This window comes from Neolamprologus multifasciatus, chromosome 18, assembly GCF_963576455.1.
Source record: "Neolamprologus multifasciatus chromosome 18, fNeoMul1.2, whole genome shotgun sequence".
NCBI lineage: Eukaryota > Metazoa > Chordata > Actinopteri > Cichliformes > Cichlidae > Neolamprologus > Neolamprologus multifasciatus.
This window is the reverse complement of record NC_140456.1, coordinates 23,119,838-23,138,910: the sequence shown is the minus strand read 5'-3', so window position 1 is coordinate 23,138,910 and position 19,073 is coordinate 23,119,838. Positions and strand designations below refer to the sequence as shown.

The following is a 19,073-nucleotide window of genomic DNA, read 5'->3' as shown; positions in this document are numbered from 1 at the left end:
GGTTAATAAGTAAGACTTTGTTTATTTAAAAAATCTATTAGCGCTGGCAGATGATATGTTTTTATAGGGAAGTTTGTTTTTTTATAGACTAGCACTGTGTGTATCTTTTATGACTTTTATTGTGTTATATGTTCCTATTTTATAGGCCTTTGTGAATAACAACAGTGATGCATAAAAAATATTTTAAAAAAACTATACCCCTAACCATATAACCATATAAATATAAATAAGAGACGGTTAGATGGGGATTCTGCCAGCAGGAGGCGGTAATGCTGTTGCTTTTTAACAGCTTTGTGTCCGAAGAAGAGCTAAGTGCAGCCAAGCGCTGTCTCTTCCAGCATCATCAGTCCCCCCTCCGTCTCCATCATCTCCCTTCATAGTTAATGTCCAACAAACTGGGTTCTGTTGTTGTCTGTCTACGTAAATTTGACTTCTGATAGCAGGTGCGTTATTATACTCTTATAACTATGTAATTAGACACGCGTGCGGGGACATTAAAGCAGAAAAGCTCGGCCGCTGGTTTGCGGGACGTTTCCGTTAGTCGGTTTATTGTAACAGCGGGCCCGCCGGCTGCCATGGAGATTAGCATGCTAGCACAGCTAGCCGCCTGTGCTGACATCGCAGCTGTTTATTACATTAGAAATGCGTTTGACAAACGGCGGGCTACATGTAGACTCTTAACATGCTGAAAAATAAGCCAAGTTACGCGACGAGGATTAAGAAAAAAAGATTTAAAAAAGAGGCGCAGCAGCTAATTTTGTGTTTTATTCTGCAGTTATGACATTGGGTGGAGTAGTGATGAGCATCTCGGCTGTGGTCACCAAAGAAATCAATGTCTTTGGATTAGGACACAGTGTGGAGGTTTTGTGTGCAGGTTATTATTTAAAACGCTGCTAGTTCTGACTTTTCACAGGCTTATAAATGAAAACTAAAAAAACCCCAAACCCATTATTTGTTGGATGAGTTTTGACTGAAGGGATGATGCATAATCTGTGCATTTTGTTTCTCTATTTATGAAATCTCGGCCGTTCGCGCTCGACTGTAACATTATGGAGAAAAGAGATAAAGAGAACATTGTTATCAGCAACTGGCGGGTGTTCACATGTTAGCAGTGTGATAGGCCCACGGCTACTTTAGAGCTCAGTTCAAACAGCCAAACTGATGCACTCCGTGGTTAAGTTTCTAAGTCAGAATTTATTTGTGTAAACAATGGAAGATAGGAGTGCTTTCATTATATTTGTTAACAATATAACTAGCGTGCACAATACCTGTAATTGGCATGTAATAGTATGATAGGGTTCATGTAAAAAAATGTTAAGAAAAAAAACATGAAAAATTGTTAACAACATGATTTCTAAGGCCAGTATAGATATTTGGTGATTTAGAATTCCAAAATTATGATACAATCACCCAATCTTTTTTCCTTCCATAAACAGGGAACACAGATTTCCCTAAAGAATTTTATGTATAGTTTTTTTGTTGTTGTTGTTGTTGTTTGTTAATGTACTCCTTTATGCTCGGCATTTATGCTGTGCTCAGATCAGCTGGTTGTTGAGACTGCTGGTTGTTTTGTGCCCAACGGAGGAGCTACAGAGTGGCCACTAGTGGACAAACTGTGCAACATCAAGACTCGTAACATGGTTGAAGGGTGTTTCTACTGTCTCATCTTTACTTTTTAAATTTTAATTTATGAGCTGGTATAAATACTGATACCAGCAAATAGCTAATACTTGCTCATAATATGGACTACCAATAAAACTTCATGAACAAGTTCTTTGAGTGAATGTTTAACAATTTCAGGGAAAATGGATTAAATATCATTTACAAGCACTTTAATTCAATTTTAAAACAAAATGTGTCAGAAAGTTTTGTGTATCGACATACTAGAAAAATAGCAGTAAATCTTCACATTTGAGAGTCTGGAAATTTGGGACAGTTTTAGGATTTCTTTGCTTGAAAAATGACAGGTAGAGTAATTGGCTATTAAAGTAGTTGTTCATATATTTTCCACAAGCTTAGTATCACATTACTCGAATATTTTTTTTCCTGGCTTTTGTCTTCATACTAAGGTCAGAGCTTAGTAGTAACCCCATTCAAACCCCCTTTAAACTAGTGAAGGTCTGCTGTTCACAAGTAGGTAAAACGACTGGACTCATATTTGTGGACCAGTAATTTGTTATGTGGTAACGACCTGCTCCAACCTGCAGCATGTCTGACAAGAGTGAACTCAAGGCTGAGCTGGAAAGGAAGAAACAACGGATCGCCCAGATTCGAGAGGAGAAGAAAAGAAAAGAGGAAGAGAAGAAAAAGAAGGATGTGTGTAATAGCAACTATTACATAAATTTTGTAGAAAGGCAGTGCAGCAGTCAGACTGAGAGACTGAAGTTGTTTGTGTGCCGCCCTTTGTAGGGAGACTCTAAACGTGGAGGTGAGGCAATGGGTGGATCTTCAGCCGGCCATGAAGATTCAGACCTGGAGAGGAAGAGGAGGGAGGCTGAGGCTCTGCTGCAGAGCGTTGGCATCACCCCCGACGTACCCCACGGTAAACGCGTGCTGCCACCATGCTCCTGTTTTTTAACATTCACCTCCACTTATCTGCCATAACTTTGTGCTCATGTGCTTGATGGATTTGCAGCGTTTCCAAAGTTCTCTCTAAGCTCTCTGGTTCTGGCTCGGTCTCACACTCATCGCTTTCTCCATAACACAATATGTGGATGTTTTTACATGTTTTGCGCATGACACCTAAAACCTGCCTGCCATTTATTTTCATTCTCTCTTCTCTCCCCTTTTGTCTGTCCTTTTGTGTTTTGTCCTCTTTACTGCATGCATTCACCCACTCATTCACACACTTCTTCTGTACCTCCCTCCCTTCCCTCGTTCACTCACTTACTCACTTGCTGTCTCCCTCACTCGCCCACCTGTCACTCACACTCTGACAAACACACACGCGCACACACACACTTTCACAGCTCAGCCCCTGAGGGTAGTAACAGAAGATACATGTCTGTTTCACTACCTAGTCCCTGCCCCAATGTCTCCCTCCAACAAATCTGTCGGCAGCGATGCAGGAAGTCAAGATTCTGGCGATGGAAACGCAGGACCAAGGTCAGAGAGAGCGAGAGAGATGGGGATTGGTTGCTTATTCTCATTCTTTCTTATGTGATTTAGTCAGTTAAGTGTGCATTAAGTGCATGCTAAGTGTGTGTGTGGGTGTGTGTATTAACAAGTTTATTCTACTTTGATGAATTCTGACCTGTCTGCTCTTTGCCTTTTCACCAGCACGCTGATGTTTCTTAATTAACACGCACTTTTCTCTGTCTTTCTTGCTTTCCTTTTGCCATATCTCCCATCTTTAACATCTCTTATATGGCTCACCTTTTGTCTGTCTTCTGTGTTTTGTTTCATTCTCCGGTTTTCCTGCTCCTTTCTCTCTCTGTCACTTACTAACGATATCTGGTGGTTTGGCTGTATAAGGACATTGCATTGGGATCCTGACCCCTCTACTCTGCAACTCCACTCCGACTCTGAGCTGATGGGGTACTGCACCTCCTCTCTCCTTTAGCTTGTCTTCCAACTTTTATTGTGCTTTTTGTTGTGGTTTCATCTTAGATTTGTCCAAATATGTCCATGCATATATCACTATTTATGTCTGTACATGAAAAAAATTGCCATTCACTTTTGTTTCATACTGCAAACCCGTGCGTGCATCTGCTTATTTCCGCAATGTACGTGTAGACGTGGAGCCGTGAGGCTGGGCATGTCCAAAGTGACCCAGGTGGACTTTCTGCCAAAGGAAATGGTGTCCTACTCCAAAGAAACGCAGACACCCACGGAGGCAATGACACACACTGATCAAAAAGCAGGTAAAGAAACACTTTCCCAAACTTTCACCCCAGCTAAATCAAAACTGAGTGGTGGGAGAAAAAAAAGAATGTGAATCTGTGTTTTGCAGATGAGGAAGAGGATGAGGAGATAACTGCTCCTCCACCAGCAGAGGACAACCAGGAGGACAAAGATGAGCAGGGTGAACAGCAGCAGGAAGGTAAGGAAAGACATTTGTAGAATGTAAGCTTTGTGTGAGCTGGCTGTTAACGCTGCTAATGGAAAACATACAAAGCCTACTGGACATAACCCTTGAAGCTCTTTTCTGAACTGAGCAGTTTCTGTCATATATCAGGTCTGCTTATAGAACAAAACGGCTGAGTTTGCATTCGAAGTTATTGAGGGTGGTTTCTGCCTATGCAGCTATCCCTGGAAAAACCTGGAAATGATCATCAAGCCAAATCTTTGTTGAGATATCATCATGTGTACAGGGAACGTCATCAGATATCGTCCTTATGGGGGGAAAGAGTTAAACTTTTATGGTTTTAGTGCCTTTTTCTACTCTTTCGAGTATTTCCTAACAAATTTAAAATGGCAAATAAGACATCTGCATTAATGATCAGCATTTACTCCTCTTCCTTTATTTCCACATAGACGCCCCCAAGGAGCTGACCGAGGAAGAGAAGCTGCAGTTGCTTCACTCGGATGATTTCTTATCATTTTTTGAGCGCGGCAGCAGAATTGTGGAGAGAGCTCTGGCTGAGCATGTGGATGTCTGCTTCGACTACAGCGGCAGAGATCTAGAGGACAAGGAGGGGTGAGGCACATGACAGTAGAAAGAGTCAATGCTGTAAATAGAAATGAAGTGATTTAATTTCCTCGTGTCCCTTTTCAGTGACTTGCAGGCTGGGGCAAAGCTGGTTCTGAACAGACAGTTTGCAGATGAGCGTTGGACTAAAAACAGAGTGGTCACCTGTCTCGACTGGTCTCCTCAGGTAGGAAGGCTCATGTGTCCATAACAGCACCCTGAGTGGAAATTCAGGGTTATTCAGGCACACACGCAGAGGTTCACATCTAACAAGTAACAGCTAACTAAAATTCAGGAACTGTAATTATGTGTATGGCGACTGACTACTAATTAGATTAGTGCTACTGAATGAATCTTACTAGGCACCATTGCTCCTTGTCTGCTCTTACTAATGACTGCTATATTTCTCTTAGTATCCAGAGCTGCTGGTGGCCTCATATAACAACAATGAGGACGCTCCACATGAGCCTGATGGTGTGGCACTGGTCTGGAACATGAAGTATAAGAAGCCCACCCCTGAATACATCTTCCACTGCCAGGTAAAAGACGCATTTCAAGTACAGAAAGCTTCTCTTCTTTCCACTTGGAATAAGAAATACTTAAGACATTACTGTTGTCTCTCCCCAGTCTGAAGTGATGTCAGCCGGCTTTGCAAAGTTTCACCCCAACCTTGTGGTGGGTGGGACATACTCGGGACAGATAGTATTATGGGACAACAGGAGCAACAAGCGCACCCCTGTGCAGAGGACTCCCCTGTCTGCAGCTGCACACACAGTAATGCACTGGACTACACAATCTTTCATTGTCTACACACACTTTTCTTTTCCTGCATCTTTTTAATCTATGACCTGTGCACCACTGTGTGCAGCACCCAGTCTACTGCGTGAATGTGGTGGGAACCCAAAATGCCAACAACCTGATCAGCATTTCCACTGATGGCAAGATGTGCTCCTGGAGCCTGGACATGCTCTCCCAGCCACAGGTACACGAGATGTATGGACGCATGTGCAGACATGCAGACATAATGTCAATGACCTCTTTTGCTGCCACAATGAACACAGACGTAAATATGAGCTGTTTTGTCTGAAACTTTGTGCATTTTCCCTGCAGGACAGTCTCGAGCTGGTGTTCAAACAGAGCAAAGCGGTGGCTGTAACCTCCATGGCGTTTCCTCTGGGTGACGTTAACAATTTTGTGGTAGGGAGCGAAGACGGCTCTGTCTACACCGCCTGTCGCCATGGCAGGTAAGACCCTGTAAAATGCCTGTATTTCTACTATAGTCAAATATAAAGTCTCTGTACACATTTAAGTGAGAGTGTTAAAGCGCTCAATGTTGGGGTTAAAAGGTCAGGTAGCAGAGCTGTCCTGTGTGTGTTACAGTAAGGCAGGCATCACTGAAGTGTTTGAAGGCCACCATGGTCCAGTTACTGGACTGAGCTGCCACAGTGCTGGAGGACCTGTCGATTTCTCTCACCTCTTCATCTCGTCTTCGTTTGACTGGACCGTCAAACTCTGGAGCACTAAGGTGAGACTGAATCAGTCACTTTTAGAGTCAAGATTAGAACAGTTTCCAGACATAAATCTATTGTTTCTCTCTGCCACTTCCACCCACGCTTTCCCTTGTAGAGTACCCGTCCACTATACTCTTTTGAGGACAGCTGTGACTACGTCTACGATGCGATGTGGTCTCCAACACACCCTGCCCTGTTTGCTTGTGTGGACCTAGCTGGACGTCTGGACTTGTGGAACCTCAACAATGATACCGAAGTATGCCCAATTTTTTACCTGAGTTACAGAATTGACTTTGGATTTGACAGAGAATCCAAAGCGTACCTGAGCACACCGAGCGGGTATGCATCTGCTTCTCGGTAAGCTCTTGTGTGTATTTTAGGTTCCAACTGCTAGTGTGTATGTGGATGGGGCTCCGGCACTGAACCGTGTCAGATGGTCTCACACTGGAAAGGAGATTGCCACTGGGGACTCAGAGGGACAGGTTCAGGTCTACGATGTTGGCGAGGTGAGATGTCTGCTTCTTTTGTGTTTTCATGTAATGCCACAAATCCCCCCTCAAACCCCTCCGTTTACATGCATCTGTCTTCCTGCAGCAAATCTGTGTTCCCAAAGCGGATGAGTGGACCCGCTTTGTCAGGACGCTGGCTGAGATCAATGAAAACAGAGATGAAGCTGAGGAACTGGCCAATGCATGATGTTGCAAACCCCACCCACCCTCACACACAACCACTCATACAATTCTCTCCAGTCCGCTACACCTATAGTACATTACACAGTACTGCCAGAGGAGCTGCGCTCGCCTCTCTCTGGTTGCCAGCTTCTCCACATTCTACATTTGGCCTGAGGAGATGTGCAGAGCTAGAATGGATAGAAGTGGCAGCTTTAGATGTGTTTTTGAATGTCTCTTTCAGAGTTTTAGAGTACATTTGTAGGAGCAATGAATGTCAGGTGTAGTAGTAGCACAAAAACCAGAGTAAGTTGTTGAAAGCTTAGAGGAATAGAGGAAAGTGATTTTCAGCGTAAATGTGGCTGTCCACTCTGAACTTCTAGCTTTGATAACATCCTCAGGGCTCCAGAAACTGCTCTTCTCCTAAGGCCTCAACAGACTCGGCTCTTTTTTTAAATATGCAAACCTTTGTACTTGCACCTTTTTATTACCATTTGAGTGTTTTTACATGTTTTCCCAGACACGCTTGTGCACAGCTGGCAAATTTTGAAAAGACTGAAAACACCCTTTTATTCTGAGAAGCACTAAAACAGCTAATGCACTCACACACATAGATACCTGGCCTGTGCAGAAGCGTGTCATTCTTACATTTTAACCACTACAATATTTAATATTTATCACGGTGGTTGTACTTATTTAAATATTGTGTGTATTATTTTAAAGACGCTGCTTTGTACTAAAAGTTTGAATTGTACAATCTTGAAATTAGCACTACAAGCTTCTTAATAAGCAAAAATATGCTACTCTACTTGGCTTGAATTTATTGACACTAGTACAGTGAAAAGGGGATGCGTTTTTCCTGTACCAAAGGTTAATGTTATTGGAAACAGTTCCCTGACACATCCTCTTTAAGAGGAGCCAGATAAACTAAATGAAGTTTTAGATGAAGGCATGAAGCAAAAGTTGGAAACTAACTTAACCACAAATTGGGAGTCCTTTATTTTGCTTTTTGTCCATCCTGTTTTTCATTCCTTCCATGATTGATGGATTCAACATCCTGCCTCACAAAGTTAACATTTAAAAAAAACAAAGCTTAAAGCACACTGAAGCAACCACACCTGATGTAAAATAAGACAAGTGCTCTGCTTACACTACTTGTACTGTATTCTTCTCCATTTCTGTTCCTGATACAATGGATGGTTGCACTTTCCCATTGGAATAAAATTTGAGACGTACTGGTAAAATTAAAACCATATGGATTATTTATTTCATTAAAATACAATGACTCAAATGAGATACACTTAATTTATTAAGTACTAATTCTCTGCTCATGATTCTTCTTTTTAATCAAGAAAACACTTGAAAAGTTCTGTACATCAGTAAGAGTGATTCTCAGAGACGAGGGCCCAAAGCCCCACAGTGCCATAACATTACAGTTACTGAACCGTGATGTTGACTGAATGTTATGGAGCTCTCTTGTAACATCTGATCAGTACAGTTATACAATATGTACAGTATCAAACCTCCTGAATGAGGACAGGTTGACAGTGAAGCCCCACATACCGTGCAGATCAATCTAATATTTTCTATACCCTCTGTCCAAGAAGAGAAGTCCTGCTCATACTGAGTATCAGACAGAAAACCAAATGAAAATCATATCATGAGAGACAGAGGAGTGCCCAAGGGCTCCGTTTTGAGAAGAGAAAAGATGGAGCTGCCAGGAGCATACAGCCACTGAAGATTGAACACAGAGATTCTGGTCCCCATCTCTGTCTGCTCTGTTGTACAGCTGCAGGTAGCTCTCCACCTCTATGGCTGGCTAGTGGCCACTGAAGCACACCTTTTACCCCGAAGAGAGTAATGGGCCAGTGGTGTTTGTTCCTAAGACAGTGACCTCTTTTTGTGGAGTGTGTGCTTCATTTGTGTGTCTATCTGAGTGTCTGGCTCCTGGTAATGGTGGAGAGGGATGATGAAATGATATGGATATCGAGACCTCTACGGTGCTTGAGCTGGGTGATGTATGGAAGCCACACCAGACGACTTGAATTTGGGAAGGTGGAGTCCAAATTTATTCTCCACCCCAGCAAAGGTAGCTGCAGCCAGGTGGTAACCTCCAATGTGGTCCACATTGATGGGAGGAAGCTCTGAGATTCGAGACTTGGGTTTGGGTGCGGATCCAGCTGGACGACTGCAGAGAGGAGAGGACATGACGAGTCATTTCACAACCAAAGTTGTTTAGTAACTTTAACATCAAAATGTATTTTTTATGGTTGACCCATCCATAATAACTACTTTAATGGACTTCAAAAGGTCTGTTTTTAAATTAGACGGCCTCCCTTAATCAACCCCAAAGCGGTTGACTAAGTGCCACTTTGTTTTTTCTGAGGGAATTTGTAAAAAATGTAACTGCATAAGGGAGCAAAACATGGCAAAAACATCACTAAAGAGATAAAATAGGGTAAAAGAGTGCAGTAAAGAAAACTTAGACCACAAAGGAAAGTGGTTGATTTAAGGCCTTTAAAGAGCAGCAAATTACAAGATTGACATGAAACATGACTCAAAATGTTTTCAAATATTGGAACCCCCCTTTCACAACTGTGCTTGTGATATCCTCATTTCAAATAAATGCCGTCTCCTCTGATAATTTATACCTAATGTATCCAAATACTTTGTACCACCACTGTAAGTCTCTTTTATACTGACATGTGTTACAATGCTTTGTAATATAGCAATGTTACTGTGCTACAGCACACTGTTCTCTCTCATCGCAGGAGCGCTGACAACTTTCCAAACATATTTTTAAATACTTATATGGATACAAAACAGAAGAAGAAGACTTAGCTGGACACACATATTTAAAAGAAAAAAAGAACTTACTGTCCGCCAAAGTCAACGTAGAACCACCGTTGCAAGAGTTCATAAGTCACCAGAGTCACACCAAACTGAGGAGAAGATCGGCACATACGAGCTGGAGAAAAGAAAAACAAAACAAAAAACCCCAAACAGTTTAGGTTAGTTTAACTGAAAAAAAACCCCCAAAACAATCAGAGAGACAGCGCATCTACTTGTCCAGTGATACACAGCCACACACCTCCAGCTCCCTTCCACAAAGCTCTGAAACCTTCCTCTCTCAAAATCTTCTTGAAGCAATCGATGACTCCAGAGTAGGTGGTCTGCCCTGCCCTTGCTGCAACTTGTAGACGTGTCTTAATGACATCAGCAGGTGTCACAAGGGAGGCAGCAGGAATACCTGGAAAACAGTTACAGGGAGTCATGAAGCTAATGGAAAATGTGGTCTTTGTGCTTTAAGTGGAAGTGAAAAACAGTATGCGCATATTTCTCTCATGGTTTCCTTTATAAATTGTAGCACAGATCAGATGGCATGCTAATACGGAGCACTGACTGACTTCATGTTGTGAATTATAATCACCTGCGATTGCTCCAGCACTGAGAAGCTGCAAAGGTCCCAGCCTGCCTTGTTCATCAGCTAGTTGAGTCTTTGTGTGGGCGTACACAGGGAAATAGATGGCTGAGAAGGGGATGTCCCTTAAAAAACAAGCTTTAGCACCCTAAAAAGACACATTAAAGACAGAAAAATGCAACAGTGAAAACCAGATGTAAAGAAGGCAAGTGTCCATAGATACGAGAAGCTTTAAGTGAAAGAATTTATGTCTCCACCAAGGAGGAAAGAATACAATTTGTATTGCTACTCTCATGATTACAGACTGGTCTTACAACCTGGAGAGGGTTTCATACGTTTCAAAGAATGTTACCTTATAGAGACCGAAGAAGCCCAGGTCACGGACCACACTCAGTGCACTGACTCGAGGTCCAGTGGTGATCTCACCTGCAACCTGCAGGCGGATCTTCACAATCTCCAGAGGGTTGGTAAAGATCACCTGAGAGGCTCCAGCCTAAATACACAAGGAAAGAAGGCAACAGATGACTTTTCCACGCTTGCAATTTTAAATCTGCTCCTGCATCTCACATGTATGCAGCTCAGGGATGGGAACCAAGTTTTTTTTTTTCTCATGAAAAAGTATCAAAAGTAACAATTACATCCTGATCGATCAATTACTTTGCCATTTCCTCGGACGGTAAGGAGTGCTGGGCCAATGTGTGTAAAGATGAACAACGCTATCAAAAACAAAAACAGAAAAAGAACATGTTGCATTGGACATTCGGTTCACTCTGGGAGCATATTAGCAGTGCATCCACTGTTAGTAACGCAAGTCGGACTCGGCAGGCAACTTAACGCAGCAAATGAGAGGACTCCATGCATGTTACTGCACACACTCTTACGTGACTATCCACATTTTCTTACTGAGTACTCTTTGATTCATTCACACATTCATTCATTAAAAAGAGGAAAAAAAGAGAGAAAGTCTGGCACTCAGTACTTACACAGCCACCCGCCATAATCTCAGCGAAGAGAGGAATTGTGTCATCTTTTTCGGTAAACTTATCTCTTACAAAGTCATTCACCTGTGGGACAAAAAACACAAAAAAAAAGACAAACTCAATCAGCTTAATCTTACTTTTGTGGAGCTGCCTCAACATAATGCCCTACTGCCCCTACTGTTGAAATGCTGTACAGGCATCTTTATATGGTGGCCCTGAGAGGTCAAACCCAACTTAAGAAAACACCAACAAACAGAAAAAGACAGAAATGTTTTTGGGGAGACGGTAACGTGACGGAAGAGTTACGAAAAACACTTTTCCATTTCCATTGTGTTTTGTGTGCTTTTGCAGCGTTTTTGTATTTAGTGATGTTTACTTAAGCCAATGTATTGTTATACTACAAGAACCTTATCTCAACACTTACAGAGGAAGTCCCCCATTATCTGGTTTCTCTGTACTACAACTGCTAACAATAATCTGAGTTCCTACAACCCTGCTGTGAACCCTCTTGCTTTAGTTCAGGTACTCTCCAGCATATTAGGAAATACTGAGTGATGTAACTGTTTTTTGACGTTTTCAAAAACTATAAAAGGAAAAAAAAGGACATGTAAATATTAGCACAGAAGGACTTTAACACTGGCTGCACAAACAGCTAAAAATAGAAAGACGGCTCTAAACATTAAACACAGAAATGTACCAAAAGTGAAGTCCAGGCTTTTTAACCCTGTGTGTGAGACACAGGAAATGGAAAAACATTCAGTAAGATTTCCTCTTAACTACTTAGAGGTTTCCAAACTACAGTGAAGCAATGTGAAGAGAACATGATGAAACCAAAATTGGATTAAAACAAACAAACAAACAAACAAAACAAAACTAAACCCCACAGCAACCAAAGTAGACACCAATCACAAAGGGTTTGGAAATGCAAATACAAATAGCTCTTGAAGGCGTTTCATTTTCGCAGGGTGGAGCACCCTACTTGGTAGTTACCCTGAAGGAGACCCCGGACCCGTTTGGTCATAAAAAGCCTTTTATGAGTACTCACTGTAAGTTTGATAGCCTTCTCTGGTGCCACACCTATGAGCTGAGGAACCAGACCTGTGGGGCATTATGAGAGATTGGGTTACAAGACTCTCCTTTCATTAAATTGGGTGTTGCAGATAAGAAAATAACAGAAGTTGAGAAACGTATGACGTTCTGTGTAGAGACAGGAGGATAAAACAGGCAGGAGGTGAGCCTACCTCTATAGAAGCCAAAGAAGCCCTCGTAGCGCAGCACCTTCTTAGCACAGTCAAAGCTGTTCTTGTACATCAACTCGCCAACAAAGGATCCGGTGGACCTCTGATTCTGCATACGAGTCTTTACCAAATCAATGGGGTACACAGCTGTCGCCCCCGTGGCTATTAAAAACAAAAAACACACCCAAAGTCAGACTGATTAGAATCCACTAAATGAGATAACAGGTTTTTGGTATGTGTCTGTTTGAGAGCACTGTTAAGATCACCTCCAGCAATGGAGCCCAGGGTGAACCTGTAGGCGGACTCTGCAATTTGGAGCCACACAGACCTTGAAGTATCTCCGTGGGCCTGATGAAAAACACAAATAATATCATCTAAATTGTTTTTCATACTGTATTAAATTAAACATTGCACTGAGGTTTGAAAATATTTACACACAGTAAAATCTTGTTCTGGTTTTAGGTCAGTTACTAATAACAGAATGTGTAGCCAGCCCGTTACAAGCATCCTACCTGTTTCTGGCTTTCAGCCAGGTGATAGGGCAGGCACCCCTCCTCTAGTGGAGCTATCCTGTCAATGTCAGCAAGGTTCAGGCGCCTGAAAAACATGGTCATTTCCCCATTATCAGCATTGTATGCAAATATCAGTCAAATGCATACTGAATGTAAGAATTTGGGCATGAGTGTGTCTTTACCCAGAGGGAGAGTGCAGGCCTGATAACTGATAAAGGATGTCAATTTCCATAGGAGTGATCTGACCAAACTTGTTGGCTGCATGAACAAACTCCTCTGAAGATCAGAGAGGTCAGGAAGAAACACTTCAGTTAAACATCAGCATTTATGACTGTCAACCATGAAACATGTTATTTGAAACAGAAAGCCACAACGTCACAGTAATGTAACGATATGTGCACCTTTGGTCACGAGCGTGTCCTTCCGCGTGCCAGCCAGTGTGCTGTAAATCTTGCGAATAAGCTCCATGTTGTTCAGGAGAGAATTGAAGGCATTGAAGTAAGAGAAGCTGACCATGTGAGAGGTACTTCCTCCGGCAGCCTGGCAGAAAGAAAAAAGGCAATGCACATCAGGTACGGCTTCATCAGCAAGTTTTTTCTTTTAAAAATAATCTCTTCATGAGGTCACAGGATCAACTTTAAAATAACTGACATATTGTAAAAATTGGGAACTTCTGACGCTTTTAGGCCAAAAAGGTTATGCTTCAAAGTGGGAAGGTCTGAAAGCACCGATCACTAAGAGAACACTCAGCCTGAGCGTGACGCTTAAAAGATCATTTAAAAACATCAGGGTCATGTTCAAAATAACCATATTATCCTCTAATGCTAATAACCCCAGATGAGAAGCTAAACAGGATTCACCTCTGCCGAGGTTGTAAATTTCAGTACCTCACAGCAGGGACACTTCTACTTGTGAGTGATCAAAACTTCAGCAAAGATTAAGCTTTTGATTTAGATCACGTTAATCCCATTTCAAACTCAGGTTACAATACCAGTCAGCTCTCTCTGAAGAGTCGAAACACTCACCGAGACAAGGTTCTCCTCCACAAAAGGGGTGAGCATGTGGTGTCTGATAGTGGCCATAATGTCACTGAAGTCCAGGGCAGAGATGACACCATTCTTGCCTTTGTCCTTTTGGGCAAATGCCTGGCGTGCATGCTCCAACTGCAGCTCCTAAAAAAAGATATCGCAAGACAGTGTGTAAATAACGTAAATATAGTCAAAGTCACACAACATGTCGAGAAAGGAAAAGTGAAACAAAGAAATGAAAGCATAAAAGGCACCCAATATACCTGCAGGAATTGGGTGAACTCAAGGTAGTTGAGGTGTTTCTTGCGGTCGTGTCCAAAGTGTAGACGGATGAACTCACAGTTCCAGTTGAAAGGAATATGGTGGTGCACTGTGGTCTGGCTGAAGATGTCCTGCACATTTTCTGCAGCACAGATACACATTAGAAAAAAAAAATCTTAGCAGGACTTTCTTAAGCTTTGAGGTTAAAGCATTTCATTTCTACAACAGAGTTTTGCGTGTGTGGCATTGGAAAGAAGGGAGACAGCATGGGAACAATTACATAAACTCATCCATGTGTAATGCTTAAGCCTAAGGAATAATCTGATTAACAATGTCATGTTGGGAAATTACTTCTCCGCTGCAGCAAAGCATGAAAATTTATTTGCTGACAAACAGGAATGAATTCAGAGCAGCGCAATAAACTCCATGCTGAAACATTCTGAAACTGCATGAAGCTCAGGCTTTACACATATTAAGTGAAATAAGGCATAAATGCACACATACCAAAGGAAATGTCTCCAGTTCCAGACTTGTCAAACAGCTGAAAAGCTACTATGAAGAGAGCGTCCGGTGCACACAACACCGATTCAAATGCAAGAAACTCCTGGAATGAAATCAGCCTGCAAAGGTGTGTGGGTTTTAGAGAGAGAGGAAAAAAGAAGGTTAAACCTTTAAAGGCATCATTAAGAGATTAAAGACTCTGGAATGAAGCAAAGGCGAGCTCACACAATACTAGTTCAAGGAACAATACATTTCCTCAGTTTTATCACCCCTATTAAACAAACAAACAAACAAACACAGTCACTATGTTTCTGTATGAATTAGAAAGCAAGCCGATGACTGACAGAAACACCATCTTTCATTTCTGAATAAAGCGATACACTTTTCAGAGGGTTTTTTTCACTGTGTACTTTATCTTATCTAAAGTAGCTGTAATAGCAATCAGACATGTCTCAATAAATTGTCAATTAGTGCTGATAAACAGAGCTTGTGTATGCAGTGTTTTTGCCAGTACATACCCGTCCTTTGTGGTGTCAGCCACAGCAGCAATGAGCTGAACAGTTTTGGGGTTGTGGTGAATCTGTGTATGTAGTCCTAGATACCTCTGGACAAAGTCTCCTGGGGTCATGAACCTCTCTCCATCCTTGCCCTCTACACTGGCATACTGAGAGGAGAAAGAACATACCATCATCTTGGATGCCTTAAAAGACATGCTAAACAAATACAGGTATTGCCATTTTGATTCATAAGTTCACCCAATCCACCAGTATGAGACTGGACATTACAGCTTTTTAACCCTAACCAAAGACCTGTGTGCCCACAGTGCTTGGAGACAAAAGTGGAGCATGACAGTGATTACTTTCACAAAGGGTTGTCACAGTGGATAGCTCCACGTGTTTTCATTTGGTGTTTGTTTTCCCCTTTTTAAATTATATACACGCCCTTCATACAAACTCCTCCCTGTCTCCTCCCAGGAGCTCACAGGGACACTAGCAGTGGAGATCGACAGTAACGCACTGTATACTGTTTACCTCAAATTAAAATCACAAGTCATGAGGTGCAAATATTATACAGCAGGAAACTACACAAACTTTGTTACAGTTGCAGATCATTAATAAAAGCTATCAAGTTAACCACCCTGCATCACTTGTTGGCATCTTACCAAACTGTAATGACTATTTATGCTGCACCTGAACAACCAAGGTCACGAATCATGCAGCTACAACACGACATGTCAGGGACACATTTCCACAAGCACTCGCAGGCACACGTGGACTAATGTTTTTTGGCAGGAGTTTCCAAGTTATTTGACCTTCTGTATTGTCAGTGTGCTAAAAACGGCTGACCGGCAGGACAACCACGCAGCAGGTCACACACTCTCCATGCAGAAGACAGTGGAGAAAGCTGAAGGTTAGCAAAGTCAGCTGTTACCACAGTCTCTCATTACATCACACGGTCAAACATGGACCAGTATCCTCGGACATGCAACTAAATTCAGCCTGATCGCTTAACTGAGGTAACCAGGCTCAGAGAGCAACCACCGAGTATGACAGCGTGACACATATTGATAATACGAGCAGACAGCTGAGGGAAAAACACATATTACACTTCTGCAACGCTGTATCAACCACTCACATCTGCTGTTAGTGACCAAACAAGAATAAGCTACAACTGACTTTATGCTTTAACTTCAGTGAGGAAAAATAAAGCTCTGTTTGGCTAACTAATGAATGTGCCATTCAGATACACCCCGGCTTATGCTGTAACTTCAACCTCATGACACAACTTTACAAGCTTATTCACCAAATACAAAAAGTTCAGACTACCCCCCACGCACCAACACAGTTGTTTAACAGATATATCGAGTTAATATACAGTTATGCATAAGATGACATACTATTTTTGTTAGCGCTTACCTGCTGGAAGATTGCTTTAAGCTCACTTGGGTCCCCGCGTTTGGTAGATTGCACCTAAAACAGCACACACCAAAATAACGATGACATTTTCGAAAGTGCTTTTAAAACACCAACAAAGCAAAAGCAAGTTTTCCAAGTGGAGAGCTGGACATAGCAAGAAGCAAAGCGAACAAGAAAAAAAAAACTTTAGGGGGTGATGTCTCCTTGAAAGCGTCCACTGCCGTGAAGGACAACCGACCCACTGCGGCAAATACATAAAAGCTAAGAACTGCGACGTGGCGTACATTTAAGTTGAGCCATGTAGGAAAGCCCACCAGCCAACAAGCCAAGCCCTTCTACAAAAATCAAAACTACCGTTATCCGGTAGCCACCTAGCAAGCACACTCTACTGATGTGAAAAGGACACAAACAGTTTCATTGTTATAGTTTAAAACGAGCAACAAGATGAGAGCAAACTAAGAGTTGACTGCTGTGAAAAGATGGGAGTTCAGCTAGCGGTAGTGATTTTGTTTAATCACTGCAGTAATAGTAGTCCGATAGCTGTATAGCATTGCTTCGCTAATTCCGGGCTTCGTGGATGTCCCGTCAAGGCCAGCCTCCGCTGTGCGGCAGCTAGCAGGGATGCTACAGCGTCGGTATACACCGAGCACGAGACAGCCAACCCGGAAGGGAGCAGAAAGGCTGGCTTCGATAGGTCCTACACAAGAAAACGAACAGAAAACATGCAAACACGGCAAAGTAGAAGTTTGAAAAACGCTAGGAGAGCGATCCACAAGTCACCTTGACCGCCATGCTGGTTTGACGTCAGTACAGTGAGCGAGCAAGACGCAGCTCTCGCGCTCAGACGTGTGGCTACAAGTGTCGGAAAATGAAACGAAACAGCGCGCGCTTTGAAAAAAAGAAGGTGCGGTCGGTCAATTGGTTTAGCTATCATCCTGTGCCAGCTCTGAGACTCTTGTTACTGCGGTTAGTAAAAGTACTACACTACTGCGACTATCCCACTGCTCATACTACAAATACCACAGCAGCTAGTAATACTGTCACTTTAGTTGTTGATGACACCCCGAGCTACACATTGTTGGAACAGATCAATAAAGAATGTTCATTATAAAAACAACAACAAAGACCTGTGGGTTTGAATTCTGCTCTAAAATATCTATGAATTCAACTTTATTTCGATGTCCTGTAGATGACGTAGCAATTATTTATTTTCATGCTTAAAAACCAAAAACACACACACTTTATTTTACTTTTTGTTTGTTTAAAAGTAGATAAGAGTTTATCTCCCTGACCTTGGTGAGGTGTCCTTATGAGAGATATGAGCAGTGTTTGTTTTCACTGATAAGGCAGCTACCTACTACAGTATCGCCACTAGCAGTCCTATTATGGCATGTTATTCAATTCAATTCAATTCAATTCAATTTTATTTATATAGCGCCAAATCACAACAAATGTCGCCTCAAGGCGCTTCGTTATCTGTCTGTGCTATGATAATTGTAGAAATGTCATCTGCAGGGTCTTATATACTGTAGAGGTGTTAACTAGAGTACTGTACGTTTAACCCTATTGTTAAATGGCACAGCTACATTACAGAGTCAGTCACTGAGTCTGTGGTTTGTATTATCAAAATCTACCTATTATCAACTTAAATCTTCATCTGATAAAGAGGCGGCTTTTTTAGCAGAAGCCTCGAAAGCAGAAGATGTTAACACATCCATAACAGGCCAAACAGGTAGGCAAACCACAGGAAACATCAAAACTGCCATAGTCTGTCTGAAATGCAAATCCACGCTTACACAGGGAGAGGAGAGATTTAAAAAAAAGAACTAGGAAAGATTGAGTTAAAGATTGAGATAAACTACTAAGCTCACTCTACAACTGACATGTAACTAACCTTAACTGGAAAAAACACAAAAACTAGGAATAAATACAGAAATGTCTTTTTCTTCCTTTGGCTGTTCCCTTTAGTGGCCACCACAGCAGATCACCTGTCTAAATCTTACTGTATTCCTAATATGCTTCTCTTTCACATAAACCCTGAATCTTCTCTGTGGTCTTCCTCTTTTCATCCAGTCTGGTAGCTCCATATTGAAGATTCTTTATCTCACTATCCTTTTGTAAACCTTCCCTTTCACTTTTGCTGGTATCCTTTTGTCACAAACCACCTCTGACTCCACCTGCTCCACCCTGTCTTCTTTACTCTTTTCTTCAGTGTACCGTCTGTTGCTTTGGATTGTTGACCCCAGAAATTTATTCTTAACAACCTCTATTCCTTGTAGCTTCACTGTTATACCTGTCTCCCTCTCATTCGCACACACCTGTCCACCTGTCAAATCACAGTGTCGTCTGCAAACATCAACGTCTGCAGAGACTCTTTCCTGACCTCATCTGTTTGCCTGTCCATCAC

At 42.1% G+C, this 19,073-nt stretch overlaps 2 protein-coding genes across 6 annotated transcripts; one reads left to right on the top strand and one right to left on the bottom strand.

The window, feature by feature from the left end:
• Window positions 1-300: 300 nt before the first annotated feature.
• LOC146497935 (dynein, cytoplasmic 1, intermediate chain 2a-like) lies at window positions 301-15,047 on the top strand. 5 transcript variants are annotated; one of them, XM_085141263.1, is made up of 18 exons: window positions 477-658; window positions 776-874; window positions 2,208-2,316; window positions 2,410-2,542; window positions 2,970-3,105; window positions 3,475-3,537; window positions 3,736-3,863; window positions 3,953-4,042; window positions 4,477-4,639; window positions 4,718-4,817; window positions 5,044-5,169; window positions 5,258-5,404; window positions 5,499-5,612; window positions 5,741-5,874; window positions 6,011-6,155; window positions 6,257-6,397; window positions 6,522-6,647; window positions 6,736-15,047. In XM_085141263.1, the coding sequence occupies exons 1-18, from the start codon at window positions 576-578 to the stop codon at window positions 6,835-6,837; spliced, it is 2,139 nt and encodes a 712-aa protein (XP_084997389.1). In that variant the 5' UTR covers window positions 477-575; the 3' UTR covers window positions 6,838-15,047. The 5 variants fall into 5 exon arrangements, with proteins under 5 accessions (XP_084997385.1, XP_084997384.1, XP_084997387.1 ...); XM_085141259.1 differs by lacking the exons at window positions 477-658; window positions 776-874 and adding an exon at window positions 301-443 and having other exon boundaries at window positions 3,021-3,105; XM_085141258.1 differs by lacking the exons at window positions 477-658; window positions 776-874 and adding an exon at window positions 301-443.
• On the bottom strand, window positions 8,049-17,572 carry LOC146497934 (electrogenic aspartate/glutamate antiporter SLC25A12, mitochondrial-like). The gene is made up of 18 exons (XM_085141257.1): window positions 17,447-17,572; window positions 16,667-16,720; window positions 15,269-15,414; window positions 14,754-14,869; window positions 14,252-14,391; window positions 13,986-14,132; window positions 13,362-13,500; window positions 13,143-13,236; window positions 12,961-13,045; window positions 12,715-12,796; window positions 12,452-12,610; window positions 12,256-12,308; window positions 11,214-11,294; window positions 10,583-10,723; window positions 10,240-10,378; window positions 9,901-10,059; window positions 9,687-9,777; window positions 8,049-8,997 (listed from the first exon to the last, which is right to left on the bottom strand). The coding sequence occupies exons 1-18, from the start codon at window positions 17,456-17,458 to the stop codon at window positions 8,805-8,807; spliced, it is 2,031 nt and encodes a 676-aa protein (XP_084997383.1). The 5' UTR covers window positions 17,459-17,572; the 3' UTR covers window positions 8,049-8,804.
• Between the last annotated feature and the right edge of the window lie 1,501 nt (window positions 17,573-19,073).